General features: G+C 44.5%; 1 protein-coding gene across 1 annotated transcript; it reads left to right on the forward strand.

The window, feature by feature from the left end:
• The first annotated feature begins 333 nt into the window (after positions 1-333).
• On the forward strand, positions 334-17,499 carry PRDM4 (PR/SET domain 4). Its single transcript, XM_032688148.1, has 11 exons — positions 334-414; positions 1,966-2,099; positions 2,755-2,940; positions 4,992-5,786; positions 8,867-9,016; positions 10,230-10,348; positions 11,096-11,181; positions 12,477-12,604; positions 13,167-13,481; positions 15,995-16,163; positions 17,190-17,499. Exons 1-11 carry the CDS (start codon positions 404-406, stop codon positions 17,497-17,499), a joined length of 2,403 nt encoding a protein of 800 aa, XP_032544039.1. The 5' UTR covers positions 334-403.
• The last annotated feature ends 1,771 nt before the right edge of the window (positions 17,500-19,270 follow it).

The following is a 19,270-nucleotide window of genomic DNA, read 5'->3' on the forward strand; positions in this document are numbered from 1 at the left end:
GTGGAACCACTGTGTGGAAAACCAGAGCACGCACCGCTCCCTTCCGAAAGGCGCGGCACGGGGAACGCTGGGCACGGGTTCTGGGTCAGCCGGCGGAGCCGGGGCGGGCGGTGAGCGGCCGAGTCCCGGGGCGGTGGCGCCGCTTCCGCCGCCGAGCGCCACAGCCAGGAAGCGGCGCCGTCCCCTCCCGCCGCCATCACCGCCGCCCGCTCCCGCCTCCCCCGCCCGCCCGCGCCGGGCCCGCGCCGCCCGGGGCCCGCCCATGAGGCGGCGGCGGCGGCGCTGGGGGTTGCGGCCGGGCCGTGCCTGGGGCCGGAACCGGGGCCGGGGGCAGGCGGCGGGCCGGGGCCGAGGGCCCTGATGCGGCTGCGGGCGCTCCGCCGCCGGAGAGGCGCCGGGCTCCATGCACCCCAGGTGAGCACCCCGGAGAGGCGGGCGGGACCCCGGCCGGTGGGGCGGGCAGGGGAGGGTGTCCCTAAAGCGTTCAGCGCCTCCCGCAGGCCCCGAGGCTCGGTCCCGGGGCGAAGGTGGTGGGTTCCCTCCCTTGGGCATCGCCATCCTCAGCAGCCGCTTGGGCCGAGGGATAAATGCCCTGCCCCGGCGGGCAGCCGGAGCCCTCGGCAGCGTCCCTGGAGGCAGGTGGCAGGGTAGGGCAGTGCGTGTGCGGAGCTGGGTGGACGCAGTGTGAAAGTCGGCGACGCCGTTCGTGCGGCTCAGCCCTCCGGGTGTCAGGGGCTGTGCGGGGGGCTGGGGGCGGACTCGATGGTCCCTATGGGCCCCTTCCGAGATCTTCCGCTGTTAACTCGCTAGAGTTCGGTGTATTTGGCTGTTTTTCCTGGGTGAGCGGTATACCTTTCCTTACTGGAATGGCAGTCTAAGCTCCAGCTCTCCATCAGTACTGCAGCACCCGGGCCTGCTGCTCGCAAGGGCCATGTGACAGGCTGGACCAGTGGGGAGGGTGTCGGGTCTCCTTGCCAGAGTTGTGGCTGCTGTGGGGTAGCTGGTCTGTCCGGCTCTATGAACTGCTGGTTAGAGCTGCTGTGTGGGCAGGAGGGCCAGGGTGGGCAGAGCATAGGCCAGGCAGAGCTTGAGAAGTTGTGACAAGCATGAGTTGACCGTGTCTCCTTGGTGTCCCCATCCCTATGGGCTGGTTTGGGCTGCATGTGCAGCCTGAGACCCCAGAGGACAGATGTGGCTGGAGCTGACATGGTTTGGCGATTTCAGGTGTTGGGCAGCGCAGTGGCTCCTGCAACTCTACAGCCACTGATGTGGTGTGTGCTCACCTGAACCATGAAGGCACTGGCACTCAGGAAACAGTATTTGCTTACGCCGAAATAACGTGCCATCCATGGTGCCAATTTGTAATGGAATAGGAGCATGTAGAACCAGACTGAGGCAGCCTATTAAAACTCTGTACTATGGCCGTTCTGCAGTGGTAACTCTTGTCACTGTTGGCCTGGTTTGAACTGATGGTGAACTAGAGATTTTGTGTCCATTACCAGTGGGAAGTGATCTCTCCCCTGACTTTGGTTTTCAAATGTGAAATGTGGTGTCCAGAAGTCATGAAATTTAAATCAGGTGCTGTTGTCTGAGTATTTGTAACATTCAGCTTGCAAATTGATCTGTGTTCACAATACTTTAATCACAGTGGCTTTGACTGCTAGGAGTGAGACTTTGTTTTCTGAATGGCAAGGAAAAAGCTATGGTCTGATTGTCTTTTTGAACTGGTTTTAAATCCTTATTATTGCTATGTAATCTGGTCAATACGTATTGATCATGATGTGATGACGATGTGAGTGGCTGATGTGCTTTATGCTTAGCTTTCTAAGGCAAAGTTTTTATATGCCAATGTCTGAGTTTTTTTGCTCAGCCCTTCCTCACCACAGTACAGTCAGTAATCAGGAATGCTCTTGCGTCTGTTTCTTTGTCTTTTCCCCCCCTCCCCTCTCTGTTCCCTGGCTCCAGAATGAATGAAATGAACCTGAGTCCTGTAGGGATGGACCAGCTGACCTCATCCTCTGTGAGCAATGCCCTGCCGGTCTCGGGGAGTCACTTGGGGTTGGCAGCGTCCCCCCCTCACAATGCCATACCAGCACCAGGTAATGGGGAAAGGCCCCACAAAGGGTATTGCAGCTCATGCTCTGTGTTTTACTGTCACAGGAATGGTCATAACTGGGTAGCAGGGCTTGCTCTGATAGCAAGTCATATCTTTAGCAGGTAGTGAGGTGATGTAGAGTTGGGGAGGGGGAGACCACAAATCGTTGCTGATGTGGGCAAAGCAAAAGGCATGAGTCTTATCAGGCTTACACCTTAGTGGCAGCCTTGTTTTGTTGGGGGGAGGGGGTCGGTTTTCACTGTAGATGAGTAGTAGCAGAATCCTTTGAAATACAAACTGTAGCTAAAGATCTGCCTCCATCTGTGTCTAATCTCTCTCAGGTGAAAATAATGATTTTTCACCTGTGAAGCAAAATTGTTTTCCTAGCTCTTTTTTTCAGGGGGTTGCCCAGACAGAAGTCCATTACAATTGTAAAGTAGAAGCGAGCCCTACAAAACGTATCCAGAAAAGATCTAGCTGTATTCAGGCATGCCTCTCAGTGCTGTGATAACTGATCCTTTCTTTGAAGCTTGCCACCTTCCTTTGACAGTACCATGCTGTATTTCCATGGGGAGAGAGCTCCCGAGGAGCTTCATTAATTTGTGTGTTCCTAAACTTAAGTAGCTCTGTTGAATTTAAATTGGCATTTTCTCTTGCAGGCTTGCCTGTTGCAATTCCAAACTTGGGTCCCTCCTTGAGTTCCTTGCCCTCTGCTCTGTCTCTGATGCTCCCAATGGGTATTGGGGATCGAGGAGTGATGTGTGGTATACCAGAGAGAAACTACACCCTACCTCCGCCACCATACCCTCACCTGGAGAGCAGCTATTTCAGACACATTCTACCTGGTAAGTTGTCTGGTGGTGATGGAGGGGAAAAGAAAGAGAAACTGTTTTAAGAGCCACCTGTTTCTGTCCTGAAGCAGGCAAGACTGACTGTTTTGCAGAGCTGTTATTTCCATGCCTTTGTCTGGAGGCTGTTGTGTCATTTATACACCTTTATTTTCAGGTATCTGTTGCTGTACTTGTGAATGAAGAGAATTGCAGGGTGTTTTCTATTTAAAGCAAACCTTTGATTGCTACTCCTGCTTTGGTTTTAAGATTACCAGAAAACAAAGCATGCCTGGGTTCTGTCTCCAGTGTCTTACAGTTTGAAAGCTGCTTCTGTTTTTCTTCTCCTATAGGCTGAAGCAGTACTTAATATGTGCATAACGGTAGGTCACAACAGTTCAAAGCTCAAAAAGGGCAAACCATCAGCTGAGGAGTTTGGGCTCTTTCCCACCTGTTTAGCCCATGGCACATTTTTTCTTCGTTGTTGTTCAGGGTTGATTTCCAAAGGCCTGACATACTGACTTGTATCTTGATTCCTCTCTCACGTGTGCTTTAGATATAAATGTAGAATTTAACATGTTAGTATGTGAAGACACAGAAATCGGAGCTTTAAATATAGTCCTTGTTTTGTTTTGTAGCTAAGATTGGCAGGGTGGTGGAAGGGTAGTTAAACTTCTTCAGGGTGACCCAGTGGGTGTTGTTGGTTCAACCTAGGTTAGGGAAAAAAGCTATAGCAGCCCAGATCTCATCCAGCTTCCTGTTGACTAATGACTGAATTTTCCAGCTGCTTAGGAGTACCCTTTCCTACTGCGTAACCTGCCTGCCTGATTAGTGAGCAAAGAGTATATGAAGAGGGTGCATTAGGACCAAAAGTATTTGCCATTCTTCTGGGCTGGAATAATCTTTCTAGTTCCTGTGATGTTTAGTCTGATGTTTCATAGGGCTCTTCCATGAGTCAACTTGCTGCTTTCAGGGCTCCTCCTTGTTCAAGCCACAAGGCAGCATTGCATGCAGAAATATTTGATCCAGCTGATTAAATTAAACTGTCCATTTCTTGGCTTAGTCATTTTTAATGGGGTTATGCTGCAGAAAGAATATCCGTGTTTGCATCCTTGTAATAACAGACATATTTGAATGGAACACACTTACAGATCAAATGGCTCATAGGGTTGAAGGCCAAAATGAAACATGCTGACTCACATCTTCCAGAATCTGGAAAATCTGCCCCCCTCTCTCTCTCTGCTGAAAATACTGTTTACTTGAATGTGCAGATGTATTTCTTCCAAAGATTTTTTTTGTTTGTTTTAGTGTGTAAATACAGGTGTTTCTTCATATCACAAGTTTGAAGGTTGTTTGATTTTTTGAGAGACTTTCCAGAACTACCAGAAAAGATGTTAGGGTTTCTGATTTAAATTTAACCAAGCTATTGTTTTAGGAGAAACAACGTATTTTTCATGTAAGGAAAGAGAGCAGATGAGTCATGATATCTGTGAGAGACCTTATCTGTGTCCTTCACAATTGCAGTTGATGATCTCTGAGGTGAACAGTTGTGCCACTTAGTCTTAGAGGAAGGAAGTAGTCATTGTTAAAACTTAAATACCCAAGCAAAAATGATGTATCCTGGAGAATTGTTTTTTCTTCTAGTGAAGATGAACCAGAGTTATCAAATTATAGATTCTTCTGTGAGGAATCACCATTCCTCATCCTTTGTGAGCTATTTCTTGAGAATGCAAAATTAAGCCTAAAATGTGAAGAACCTCTTTCTGATTGAGTCTTTGTGCTGAGGAGCCAAGGTTGCATTCTGCCAAAAACTTGGCTGTTCAGAGTTTGAGAAATAACTAGAGACTTGTTCTGTTGAATTTGTTGTCAAATGATATTTTGACAAGAGTGTTGGGTTCATGTATGTTTGTGAGGCATGTTTTAGATGTAATGGGTTTTAATTGGAGATAATGTAGAGAACCTCTTCAGGGATCTGGGTCTCAATGTACTCTGCTGGGATTCATTTTTGTTCGAAATTGGAAAACTGATGTAACCTCACTGTCTTCTTTTTCTCCCTCTCTTCCTATCAGGTATCTTATCTTACTTGGCAGACAGACCACCACCTCAGTACATCCATCCCAACACTATAAATGTTGACAGCAATCCAGCATTGTCAGTCTCCAACAATCCATCGGCCCTGGATCCCTACCAGCCCAGTGGAACCGTGGGGCTGGAACCAGGGATTGTCTCCATGGACTCCCGTACAGTGAACACACATGGTCCTCAAAATCTGCATCCTAGTGACAGCCATGAGGTAGCGCTGGATACTACAATCACCATGGAGAGTGTTTCGAGGGTAACCAGCCCCATCTCCACAGATGGGATGACAGAGGAGCTCACGATGGATGATGTAGCCGGGGATCATTCACAGATCCCAAATGGCTCCCGGAGCCATGAACCTTTATCCGTAGACACAGTGGGGAGTAACTTGACATCGGACGCTGTGGGACATGGCGGTGTCATTCCCATTCACGGTAGCACTTTGGAACTCCCTGTCGTCATGGAGCCCGACCACATTGCCGGGCGGGTGACAGGGATATCGGACAGCACACTAAATGACTCCATTCATACTGTGGCCATGAGCACCAACTCCGTGAGTGTGGCGCTCTCTACCTCACACAACCTCGCTTCCCTGGACTCAGTAGCCTTGCATGAAGTGGGCCTCAGCCTTGAGCCAGTGGCGGTGTCTTCCATCAATCAGGAAGTAGCCATGGGGCCAAGTCATGTGGATGTGTCTGCAGACAATCTTGCCTTTGTACCACCCTCTCTGCAAATGGAAGACTCCAATTCGAACAAGGAGAATATGGCAACCTTGTTTACCATATGTGAGTGGACATTTCCTGCTTTCTCGGGGTAGGGTTTGTCATGCAGCTGTTGTCTAGTGGGATGGCAGGACTCTTGTTGCTAGTCTTACAGATTAATGGTAAAAGAAATGCTGTTTAACAAGTCCACGAAAGTTGGAACATCTGCAGTGCTGGATTAACTGTGCTGAAACAACAATACTTGGAAGTAGACATAGTAGGATGTTTTAGCATAATTCTCTTTGTATCCATCTCCCATGTTGCCTTGAGGTTGAAAGCTGAGTCTTTATGAACCTCTTGCCTTCTGTGGATATGCAAATATTATCCTTTGAAATGAGAGTTTTTTGTTTTTAAAGTCACATCACAAGTGCATGAAAAATACACAACAAATACCACCACAAGCTGTACATTCAGTCAAGTGGGTATAATTGTTGAGTATGACATTGTGTGATTTTGCAAAATTTTTATTAAAACATGAACAGTCATCATGAAAATGTTATTCTCAACAGGACCTGCTGGAAAAAAAGAGCAGAGAGGGAAGGAACATTTTAATATTTCTAATTATCCTCATCAAAGCACTTTAGTCCAGAGGTTAGTTGATATCGTAGGGAGAGAGGAGCACTGAGTATTGCACTCTCAATCCTGTTGTCATTCAAGGAGTGGTGTTTGAGAACTGTGAAATTCTCATTTGCTGGGACAGAGATTTGAACTTTCACCTGCAGCGTGTCTGGATTCTCGCCTCTGAAGCATTAGGTCAGCTTTTATAATCATTTTTATTAGCTGTGTTAGCATTGCTGAGAGCTGCTCTTCATGCAGCCTGGCCCTACAACTGCCAGGACCTTATGGCTAGCTTTGCCTGCAGAACATACTTTAAGAAATTGGAAGATAGAGCGCCTTGGTTAGAAGTGGGAGAGCTGCAGTTTGGTGCAAAGTGTCTAGTCAGACAATTGAATTAAACTTTTTGTTCTGTGGGATAAAATATAACTTAAAATCAGGTGGGCATAGAACTGTGATGAATTTACCACTCCTAAAGGAAGAGTTTTGCAATTAATGCACTCGGAAATTCCTACGAGCATCTGTTGCGTATTGACCAAATAATGATCAAAATAGTGTGGAATCCAACATGCTTGTGGTGAAATCACTTCTATTATTCAAAGTGGGATTGGAAGTGCCAGTTTATTGTTGCTATACTTAACACAGTCCTAAGATGTTTCCCAGATGATGCTCCCCTTTGGTAGGATAATAAAATGGCTGTTGCATGCCTAGTGCTTTCATGTGATTTGCAAAACAGATTCTTGACTTGGGAAGGTTTAAATTTTAACTTTGCATTGTTGTTTTTAAACTTCTCATGAATAAAACATGAATTTGTGTCCAGACAGGTGACAGCAAGGACAAGGAGTTGGTTTAGAGCCCCTTGGTGGTTTTTCCTCACTGAGAAGACAGGAGTCAGGGCCTTTTTCAGAAAACTTTTTACACTGTTCTTAAGCAGGAAATAAGAAGTATGCCTTTGCTACAGTCTTGAATGTTTGTGAAACTTCTAAGTAGCCCCTTTTGTGGTCATCTTTGTTGACAGTTCTGGGTATCCAAATCAGAGAAGTAATGACTGTTTTTTTGGGGGGATTATTTGGAAAGGACAGGAATGGAAAGTGTATTTGACTTTCTGTAGAATGTGAGATTTTTTTTTTCAACTTCTTAAAAATATATGAATCCCTGAACCTTTCCAAGTGGAAATGTCACAAGCCTAGAACTTTTCTTCCTCTACCTCTCCTTGGAGCTGTAGTTGTTGTGTGCTAGGCAATGCTTAAAAGCAGCTGTTCCAAATAGTGGTTCTCATACTCGGGTCTGGCTGTTGTCATTGCTTTACTCCTGCATATCACCTGTGCACATGAAGCAATGCTTACATAGGCTCTACCTAATCATTTTTTGAGTACCTTGCTATCTTTAACTGTGTAGTTGCTCAAACTGTACTTTTTGGGGGTCCAATTCTGGTACTCTGATGTATAAAGGGAATGTCTGAAAATTATCTTTAAACATGTAAGAATGGAGCTGCTGTTTAGGCCTGCTGAAGGCTAGTTCTGCAATAGGTCTTTTATACTGGAGTTGGGTCATCAACAGGCCAAAGAAAGTCTTTGTGGAGATCCTGATTAGTTAGCTGAGCATCTTTCTTCTTCAGAATAGTGATTCATCAGGAGAGTGGTTGCTGAGTAGGTGTTGGTTGCTCCGTCTGTAGAGAATTAAAATTACATAGTTTTTCTAGATGAAATAATAATGCCATAGAGAGCATTTTATGATGTACCTTTTCTCAGAGTTATTAGACTGAAGACTTTCAGTGGTTTCTTTTTCAGCAGTACTTCTGCTGAATGACAGATTGGGAAAGCGATGGTACTGATTCTTCTTGGGCTTTTGTTTTTGTTCCATTCAGTGACATACTCATACTGTATGAGTTTATTGCAGTGAGTCCTTCAAAAGTAACAGTAAAGTGAGGTTTTTGCTGCTGTGAAGATTTACACAGTCTGAATTCAAATGGAGGTAAGGGGATATGTGGGTTCAAATTAGAAACACTTTAGAAAGAAGACCTTTCTGTCCCCTTGCATGGATATCCTTGAGGTTCTACATGCAAGACGTGTTTCTGGTAAATTCCAAAAATGTATCCAGTTAGAAAGTGTTTGGTTGGGTATGTCTTAGATTTTTCTGCCAATAAAGTTCATTTCACTTGTGATCAGAGTGAAAATGGCTCTCACATCATCAGCATTGCTGCCAGCTCTGGGGAGACTACTATCCATTTTGCAGTAAGGTTGATGAAAAGTGGACTCTGTCCCATTGCTAGATTCCCCTGCAGGGATACTCTGGAGTCTAGGAAGGTAGGTAGAGATTCTCACATTTGATTTGAATTGGACAGGAACAGTGACATCTATGTCAGTGCCCATCTGACTGTAATAATATGGTCTGTATTCTTCTGAGTAAAACATATTTAGTGGACAAGTTGAACCTGATAGAACCAGACTTTGTCAGGAACTGAGCTGAAGCATATTGGTAGAGAGCTGATTGCACCATGGGAGCTGTTGCATCTTTTTAATCCCTGTTGTCCTTTTCCCTCTCCGCAGGGTGCACGCTGTGTGACAAGGCGTATCCGTCGGACTGCCCAGACCACGGGCCCGTCACCTTTGTCCCTGACACCCCGATAGAGAGCCGAGCCCGGCTTTCTCTCCCTAAGCAGCTCGTCCTCCGGCAGTCTATCATGGGAGCTGAGGCGGGTAAGGATCATGTTACTGTGTGTTTCTCTGCAGCAGTTTATAATACACTCACTGCCTGAAATCCAAAACCATGGGGATATTAATGTGGGAAAGAAACACTGGAGTAGAGAGGTGCTTCCCTTGTCTGTAATCACCCTGACTTACATTATCCAAGAGCTTCTTGTGCTCTGGTTACTGCGTAGACTTCAACTATACTGTAGGGCTGTTGCCATAGTGTGGCACATCATAAGGTCAAGCACAAGCAAGATGTGGTGTTTATTTTTATCGTGTTGGACAACCCAGGCACAGCTTTGATAAGAAAACATTGCAGCAGTTGCAGTCTGGAAGAAGGCAACAATTAGAAACAATAGAGGAGATTTCTGTCTGCTCGTTCATCAGCTTGGTTTGCTACCTGTGGGTCTTCTGGACTTCTGCAGTCTCATTGGAGTATTGATCATAAGTGCCTCTATTTTTTTCCCTCTCTTCATTTACATTTGGCATGTAGACTGTGACCTTGTCACTGGATGTGGACCTTGTTACTGTATTTCGCGCCATTGTCACCTGGAAATCGAAGAGTACAGTGCAATACCCTAAGGATCTGAAGGCTAGAGAAGAATGTGATTATTGGCTTGCTTAGTGATGCTGCTTGTTGAGAGCAGATTACATCTGTTCTTTTCAAGCTGCACTAGTTTCCAGTTTATTCCTAAAAGCTACTCAGTGTATTCATGTAGACCTATATATATAAATGTTTAATAATAAATAATATACATGCAGGAATCCCTCTGCCCATGACAGAAATACAGCTGCCTCTGGGGAGAAATGCAGAAGCTGCTTAACAATGCCCAGCAACAATTCTGGAAATTCCTGGGGATTAGGTAGGCAAAATGTAGTTACTGAAATTAGTATTTTCTGCTTCTGCAGAAAGTGCCATGAAAACTTTAGTTGGTACAAGTGGCTAGGATGTTAGTTTTATAGCTTACTGAAAAGTAAATTACTTGCTTCTGACAAAATAAATATTTATAATTAGAACAAAGCGGCTCCCAATAGTGTCATGTGGTGGTGGTGGTTCTTGTCTCCGCCTTAGGTGTGTTTCACATGTGAAGTAGAAGCTTTGATGATCTTATGCCTAGATATTATCCCTGGAGCATTATCTCATAAACCTCCCGCTTCTTTATTATGCATGATTAGTTGTTTAAACCACTGAGTTCTTCACATTTGGGTCTTCTCCTGATAGGTGTGTGGACACGAGAAACCATTCCTGTGCGGACTTGTTTTGGACCTTTGATCGGACAGCAGAGCCATTCTCTGGAGGTGGCCGACTGGACGGACAAAGCAGCCAGTCACATCTGGAAGGTCAGTGGGTGTTCTGGCTCGTAGATCTGCCAACATGCCTTTATCTGGTGAAACTTGCCACATGACACAGCAACTTCAACATTATCATCCTTGCCAAAAGTCAAAAGTAAAGCAATTTGATTGTTTAATGCTTAATATCAGCATAACAGAGCTGTATACCATGTAATATGCTGGTAATCAATTCTGAAGTACAAAAATCTTCTTTAATGCCTTTTTTTTTTATAGGGCTATATGTGGTTTCCACTGTTTGTGTGGAGTTGCAGCAGAGATTGTATACGATTCACTAGGCAGCACTTGTTTGTTTCGTATCACTGTTTATTGAAAGTTCCCCTAGGTGATGAATGATTTGTTTTAGGAAAGATGCTTTAAAGCTTTCTTTTCCCCATCATTTCATGTTCAGAAAATAAGCTCGTTTTATATAAATAAAACATGTACTGTTTGCCCAGATATTATTATTCACAAAACTCGGTTTGTAAGAAAAGCAGTCAAATGCATTTCTGGTGGGAGCTAAAGGTGATGTATGGGAAAGATGCTGATAAACAGGTTTTCTAGCCTCCCGGGTAGCAGAGAAGTCAAGATTGCCGTGTGAAGAGGAAAATAAGGAGTAAAAACAGGGCTGTGGTCTTGGCAATGGCAATGGAGACTTCTCAGCTTGTTCTAGGTAAACACATCCTCTCTTAAAGAAGCTGGCTTTGACTGCATTTATTGCTGTACTTTATCCTAAGATTGCATTTGTTTTCCTGATAGATCTATCACAATGGTGTCCTGGAGTTCTGCCTCATTACAACTGATGAAAATGAATGTAACTGGATGATGTTTGTACGCAAAGCCAGGTGAGAACCACCTGTACTGTGCTAAGTAGCTTTGAGTCTTGAGCTGCAGGCTCATAGAAGGCTGTACAGAATAGAGAAAGATAAGGATCACAGAATATTCTGAGTGGGAAGGGACCCACAAGAATCATCGAGTCCAACTCTTAAGTGAATGGTCCATAGGGGGATCAAACCCAGACCTTGGCAATATTAGCACCATGCTCTAACCACCTGAGCTGATCTCAGGGTGTACTGGAGAGTGTGCACTGCTGCACTGCCTGCCCAGAGGGGTGTGAGCTCGGGGCCAAGGGACCTTCAAGAGTTACCTGGGCATCTTGAACTGGTGGGGAGAATGAAACAGAAGACACAGTGGAGAACGTTACAGGAGAACTGGTACACAAGCTGTCCTAAAATAGCCCCAGACTTGCCCCCATACTTTGTTTCCCTTGTTCTAAAGCTTTAAACCAGGTTCTTTTTATAGTAACTTATTGTGTATTAGGTTGTTACTGCTTTCCCTCCCTATTCCTTTTGGATACGTCTGTGAAGGTGATGTTGATTGTCCTTTTGATTTTAATACTTTATTAGCAAAGTGTGCCTGGGTTCTTTTGGCCAAGTTCCAAGCTCTTACAGCTTGCAAAAGCTGTCCTTCTCAGTCTTTCCAGAGCCTGCAGTGAAACCTGTCTGGACTGCCTTAAGTATTGCTCCATCCATAGTCCACTGAGAAGGCTTTGCTCTGTGACACAAAGTAGGTTTCTCCTAGAGTTCATTTCATTGCTCCCATATTCAAGAGTCAAGAAATGTAATGCTTGATCTCCCACTGCAGTGGGGCAGTTTGCTGGTTTCAAACACTGGGAGCAAACATATGCAAGATACTGCTTCAAAAGATCAATGACCACATCTTGGAAATGGAAATCAAGAGGATTTTTTTAAAGATAATTTTGCTTTAAGGCATTACTGATATTTTCTCCCTCATGCATTCTCTATTTCTTGAGGGGGTTAATATGAAAAATACACAGATTTCTGTAGTTTCTTAGGAGATCATAAAATCTCTTCTCTCAGCCCACTCCAATGTGTATTAATAATATTCTCAGCAGTAGTGTGAAAAATGCATCATTTGGTGGAGCAGATTGGCTCTCAAGGTCCAGTTTTCATTTCCTTTAATAAAGAAGCACAGAAGTGACAGACATGAAAGTTTTCATAATGTGCTGAGAAGCACTGAGGTTCTCTCACTACCTATTTATAGGAATCTCCGTCTTTTCTCTCTCGAAAAGTCAATACTTCTGGAGGGCTTTTATTCATACCTCTTGTTATTGCTATAGGAACCGGGAAGAGCAGAATCTGGTAGCTTATCCTCATGATGGAAAAATTTACTTCTGCACCTCTCGGGACATCCCACCTGAACATGAGCTTCTCTTTTATTACAGTCGGGACTATGCGCGACAGCTTGGTAAGTAAGCCCTCATTTTTGTTGGCTTTGCAGGCAGTACCCACCTTGAATTCCCTTTAAGTGCCATCCCTGGGCACTGTGACTTGGGAGTGCATTATGTTCCTTCTCAGTTCCTATTGGTGCATGTCATAGTTTCCTTTTACATTTCATGACTACAGAGTACCATCTTCTAAAAGAAACATTCCCCTATCTAATTCCACTGATCAGGAGTAAAAGATCACAGTTTTGAAGAAGGAGCGTTGTTTTTCTTCTGTTTGTCCACTAAGGGATGCTAAGGGAGTTTTGCTAGCTGAAGATGTTCCTATCCTCCCTCACCTGTGGTTGTGATAATTTAGATTTGTTGGAGCTGTGCTCAAAACTGTTTCAAAGTTTGGCCCCTCAAAACATTTGAAATGACCTACCTAAAAGTGTTGAAAAGCAAGCACTGCAGCTGAAAGGAACAAAGGTGAAAAAATCTCTGCAGCTGGCTTTGCTACCACAGACAAAATGTTTACATGGATCTTGCTCATGCTCTGTTAGGCCTTACCGTGCCTCATTAAAAGTGATGCTTTTGTGCCCACAGGTGTCCCTGAACATCCAGACGTGCACATCTGCCACTGTGGAAAGGAATGCGCTTCCTATGTGGACTTCAAGGCCCATTTGAGCAGCCATATTCACAACCACCTCCCCAGTCAGGGGCACAGCAGCAACCATGGGCCAGGCCACGGAAAGGAAAGGAAGTGGAAGTGCTCCATGTGCCCCCAGGCTTTCATCTCCCCTTCCAAGCTCCATGTCCACTTCATGGGGCACATGGGCATGAAGCCGCACAAGTGTGATTTCTGTAGCAAAGCTTTCAGTGATCCCAGCAACTTACGGACACACCTCAAGATACACACAGGTAAGGGTTGGGGGCTTTATAGAGATGCCTCTGCTAGGAAATCATTGGGGCAGGGTCTGTTTTCTCTGATTCCATGGCCAGTTGGCAGAGCAGAGCTTGTCTCCGTAAATATAAGCTCTTAGAAACACAGAATCATAGAATATTTTGGATTGAAAGGGACCTTTAAAAATAATACTCCAAAACCCCCCACCATGGACAGGGACATCTTCTGCTAGAGCAGTCACTCCGAGCCCCATCCACCCTACCCTCGAACACTTCCAATGGTGGGGCATCTACAACTTCTCTGGGCAACCTGTTCCAGTGCCTCACCACCCCCATTGTAAAAAAAAAGTCTTCTTTATGTCTGATTTAAATCTGTTTTCTTTCAGTTTAAAAGTATTGCTCCTTGCCCTTGTTACTACAGGCCTTGGTAAAAAAATCTCTCTTTCTTGAAATCCCCCTTTAAGTATTGAAAGGCTGCAATAAGGAACCTTCTCTTCTGCAGGCTAAACAGCCCCAACTCTCAGCCTGTTTTCACAGAAGAGGTGCTTCAGCCCTCTGACTATCTTCATGGCCCTCCTTCAGACCTGCCCTAACATCCCCATGTCTTTCTTGTACTGGGGACCTTAGAACTGGATGCAGTACTCCAGGTGGAGTCTCAAAAGAGCAGATAAGAGGAGGAGAATCACCTCCCTCAACCTGCCTTTCTAAGAATGGATTCTTAAATTTATGTCTGTCTACAGGAATGATCTCCAGTCCATGTTGACCCCACTTAATGCCTGAGCAGTGCCTGAGAGAGCACTGGTTGGGTGGGATAGGACTGAGCTGGATTCAGTGGTGTGGGTGCTTATAGAACAGTATGTAGACCTGTGATTTGGTTGATTGTGCCATGTCTAAAAACATTTGATGATTGTATCTAATAGATTGCAGTTGGGAAAAAGTGTTGGCCTTTGTCTGGGAGACAGAAAACCTTTATTCCCACACAGCAGGTCCAAGTGCTGGTAGCTGCGATAAAACAAGGGTTCCCTTCTGCTCACAAGAAGAAGGACACTGGGTTTGAGAGCTATTAATGTGGCCAGTTGTCCACTTAAATACAGGCCTGAGATCTTTCCTACTTGAATTGGTTTTTGTCTTAAGGAAATGGCACAAAACTGAAATTGGCAACTGTAGCATCAGACTGTTATGGATTAGGCTCAGCTGTTTCACTCATCAAAACTAAAGTCTGGACATGCTGTTGACTTCTGTGGGCATTGAGGTATCACTAGAGACTTTGGGGATAAAGGGGGAATTGCCAGCAGATCAGGGAATGAGCACTAACAGAGGAAAACAAAAGAGAGATTTTTCAGCTGTGTAAGAAGAGAGGAAATATGAAAAGACATGGATTTAACACTGAGTGAGGGACACGAGAGAGGGTGAAGGTCAGGTTACAGGCCAGCAATTGACAGTTGGATATTTTTGCCTCTTTTTTTTTTAGTAAGGTTTAAATACCTATTGGGAATCAAAGAATGCAAGTTACTAAACTGGAAAAGGAATAAAACTGGGGGTTTGGTGCCTCAAGTCAAGCATAGGAAGCTGTAGGCTCAGTAGTCAGGAGTTTTAATAAACTGATCAACTACAAATGTGATATACATAACCTCAGAACACTCAGTGGGGTGGGATTCAAATGGTATTCAAACTTAGTCTGAATTCAGTAGCATGCAGGGCTTTTGAACTGTTTCTGGCAAAGAATAGTGGAAGAACTACAGATAAGTGCAAAAATGGGATAAAACATAGAAGTTATCAAAGGGCCAGTGAGCTTTGTACCTGTGTGTTTGTTAGATAAGAGAACTTGTTTTTGTAGACAAAGGCAATGCAGTGCTTCAAATGTGGCTGGGCTCTGGTAAGGCATCAGATATGGTCCCTGTGGGAAATGGGATGTGGAGATGGGGATGTACTAATGTACAGTAACTAGATGGTTACCATGGTTACTATTACAAAAGAAGCTAACATTGCTTTTACTGAAGAATTCATCTTGGATAAGACTAGTCCTGTTAAGTGTTTGCCTGAATTTCTTCACTGAAAAATTTACAGACCTACTGGGGCTGTTCTGATGTACAGAACAGGGAGGCACAGTTGGTGTGGAAGAAGCAGAAAGCTGATCACCCAGGAAAGGCTGACTGACCATGAGCAGTGGAGGAAGAGGAATCAATGGTGTTTAGAAGGACAAAGTACAGAAACGTGCATCACATAAGGGGCTCAGTGGTTTGAAACAGTATCATGAAGTTTTTTTGGCTTGGAGGCATGGGGGGGTTGAAAAGCTTTGGGAATGTTGAAGTCAAATGCCTGTTTTTTCCATAGCTAGATCTAGACTGTAGAACTAAGTAGGCCTTTATGCTGAGTCTGAAGGAACTGCAGGAGGAAACAGGTCCTGTTCACGAAGAATGTGCCTTTCTTTGGGGTAACATTTTATTTTTCAGCAGTGGTTAGGCTTGTTTGCTTCCTGTATTTCTTGGGACACTGACTGTCAGCTTGTGGGTGTATGTGTGTAATCCCAGGTCAGAAGAACTACCGCTGTACCCTCTGTGACAAGTCGTTCACCCAGAAGGCCCACCTGGAATCGCACATGGTCATCCACACCGGGGAGAAGAACCTCAAGTGCGATTACTGCGAGAAGCTGTTCATGCGGAGGCAGGACCTCAAGCAGCACGTACTCACTCACACGCAGTAAGTGATCTCACACGGTGAGTGCAGTAAATGAAGCTGAACAGCCCAAGAGAGAAGCTCCAGTTTGCAAATAGTTTGGCCTAGGGAGTACAGATCGGTTCACTCTCTAAAATGACAGAGAAGTCAGTCTGGACAAAGTCCTTGTTGTACTGGCTGCAGTTGTCCAGTTCTAATGACACAGTAAATTCCAAGCATGCTACTTGTCTTGTGAAATGGCTGTCTGAAGTGTTCATCATTTTGAACAGAGAGGGGGTTGTTTGACTTACACTTCATTCTCTGCTGAGAACTGCTTACACATCCCAATGTGACCACAGAAAGACCATAAACTCCTCACTGCTATTTTCGTCAAGTAGCTTGTTAGTGAACTCTGCCTCTGTGCACTAGGGATGGGGCTGCAATTCCCAGCCCTTTCCTCCTTGCAGGTCTCACTCAAGCACTTGGTCTCCTGCTCCTCCTGTAGGCAGATCCCTACCCACAGCCCTGTGCCAGGCCAGGTCTTTTGCTCTGAGAATCTCTCCATCCTCTATACTTACTCCCAATCAAAAAAAAAAAAAAAAAGAAAAGCCTAGTCTTAAAAACTTACTTCCCCAAAGCTAGTTCCTTTGCTTATTTCATTTTTAGCATCTGGTTCTTGTACTCACTTGGAATCCATTGCTGCTTCTGTCATGCTGCCTAGGAGACAGTGTATTGTAGTGAGCATGAGTGAGAGAGGCAGACAGACTTGGCTGGCTGCTTGTTCCTACTGCTGGGAGGTATTTTGCACTGTCATCTGCAGAATTTGTTGCAGTCTGGTAAGGTCCTCAAGCTTAGCATTTACGGACTGAGGATTGTTAGCACTCAGCAACTTTGTTGTCTTATTTCTCCCCTGTGCCCCTTGCCCCCCATTTATGAAGCGTGGGAAGGAGCGAGACTGACCTTTCCATCAGGGCAGCATCTCTGCTCTTGCCAAAATATGTGCCTTAACCAGTATTTTAATACTGTATCAGCTGCCTTGCAGGAGCAAACTCACTTTTTTATGTCTTGCAGAGAACGGCAGATCAAGTGCCCCAAGTGTGACAAGCTGTTTCTGAGGACAAATCACCTGAAGAAGCATCTCAATTCACATGAAGGAAAGAGGGACTATGTCTGTGAAAAATGTTCCAAGGCTTATTTAACCAAATATCACCTCACTCGCCACCTAAAAATATGTAAAGGCCCCACATCCAGCTTGTCAGCCCCAGACGAAGAAGAGGAGGAGGATTCAGAGGAAGAATTAATAGACTCTATGAGGACTGAAGACTGTAGGATTAACAATGGAGTCTATTCAACAGGTGATGCCCTCTCTGGACACAAATGAAGAAGAGAGGGGCATTTTCTTGGATAAGTAGGGAAGGAAAAAACCCTCTTCCTTGTTTCCCCAATCAACAATGTATGTCAGGTGAGGAGTTTTCCTTCTGTTTTGGTCTCCACACTACCACCACTTAATATACTCTGTAGCCAAAACACTGACTGAGACTGGATCATGCCTGCACAAGTGAAGAGTTGCTAAGAAGGAAATGTGAGGCAAGGAGATTTTTTCACACACGCTGTGCATACTTCTTTTCCAAATCACTCAGATTAATCCATCCAGTGTTGGGACACATGTCACACCTTGCATAGACCTTTAAGCAAAAAGCCACAAACCAGAAATGTAGTTGAGTGATTGCAGTGAACTGTAAGCCAACTGTCCTTTACTGCCCAAGCCATGAAATGAAGAGAAACAAACAAAAAATGTATTTTGTTTTTTTAAAACCTCTTAACTGGAGGATGTGATTTGGCACAAAGCAAAGACTTAACAATGCTCAGGTTTCCTTCCTAAAACAAAACTCTTTGGTTTAAAAAGAAAAGGAAAGGCCAGTGAAATCAGCCCTTGCAAACAATGCCATTACCCCACTACAGAGAATCAAATATTGGCTTTTGGATAACAGTTATTGCCTCCTCTCCCTCGAGTTCACTAGAACATGTAAGCAGGTGAAGAGATAAAGACTGTATAGACTCAGTAAGGACGAGGCTTACAGACGATCAGGTAGTGTTTACAGTATATATTACTCCTTGTGCTGTAAACCTTTTACCACCTAGAATGATGGGAGGGTTTGCTGCTAATATTATTTATGGAATGAAGATTATTACATTTGGTTGTTTTCTTTTGAAATAATTAAAAATGTGGCTCTTCTCAAATGTTCTTTTTTTAATATTTACATATTCTGAAAAAAAAGTTCCTATTTCTATAAATATGCTAAGAGAAATAACAACGCTTTTTAATCATCTGCCTCTCACAAGCTTTCCTGGGACATGAAAGGGTAGGAGCACCTCCATGAATAGGTGCAGCTGAAGAACTGGTCTTTAAACCCTGTAGATTTACTGTGTCACTCCTCTGGCTGTGCTGCAAAAGAAGAGTCAGCTGAGCTCTGTGCTCTTGACAAGGTAATTGGAGGTTCCCTTGTGAAAGAGGCTCTGCTTCTTGCCCTAAATGGCCCAAGCTCAGCTGTACCTTTCTGTCCCCTGTATTTCCTTGAGAGCTCCCAGGGTTCTTCAAACCTGAAAATGCTTGCCCTCAGATCAGTATGTGGCTAAAAAGCTCCAGAGAGACAAGTTGTGGGATTTTGTTATGTCAAGGGAAAGATGTGTTGCTTCCAGTAATGCAATTTCTTCCTGAAACACAAAGCAACTTCTAGAGCTACAGTGCCAATTATAATACTAGAGGTATAAGAGAAGTCACTACCCTCAAAGAGCTTAACACAAAGCATTTATTTCAAATTAAAGCTGTAAAAAACTTTAAGCTTTTCACTGGAGAGCACTTGAACAGAAGTGGTTCTCACTCCTGCTTGGCAGAGACAGGAGGGAGGCAGGAATTCCAACCCATCCAGAGTATTCCTGCAGAGCCGTGCTGAACACCTGTCATCAGACTAGAAACAGCTGAAGTGGATTTAGAAGCAGCCACTTACCCTCGAGGGATAGGAAGGAAAGATCTAACCCTTTTCCCCAGCCTTTTTCCCATCTGCAGTTTGTAGTGTTACAATTTACTTGCTTTACCTCACCAGAGTGAGTTACAGTGCTTAGGGTGGAAAACAGTGGGAAGAGCTTGTCAG

Source organism: Chiroxiphia lanceolata, chromosome 5 (assembly GCF_009829145.1).
Source record: "Chiroxiphia lanceolata isolate bChiLan1 chromosome 5, bChiLan1.pri, whole genome shotgun sequence".
Taxonomy (NCBI): Eukaryota; Metazoa; Chordata; class Aves; order Passeriformes; family Pipridae; genus Chiroxiphia; species Chiroxiphia lanceolata.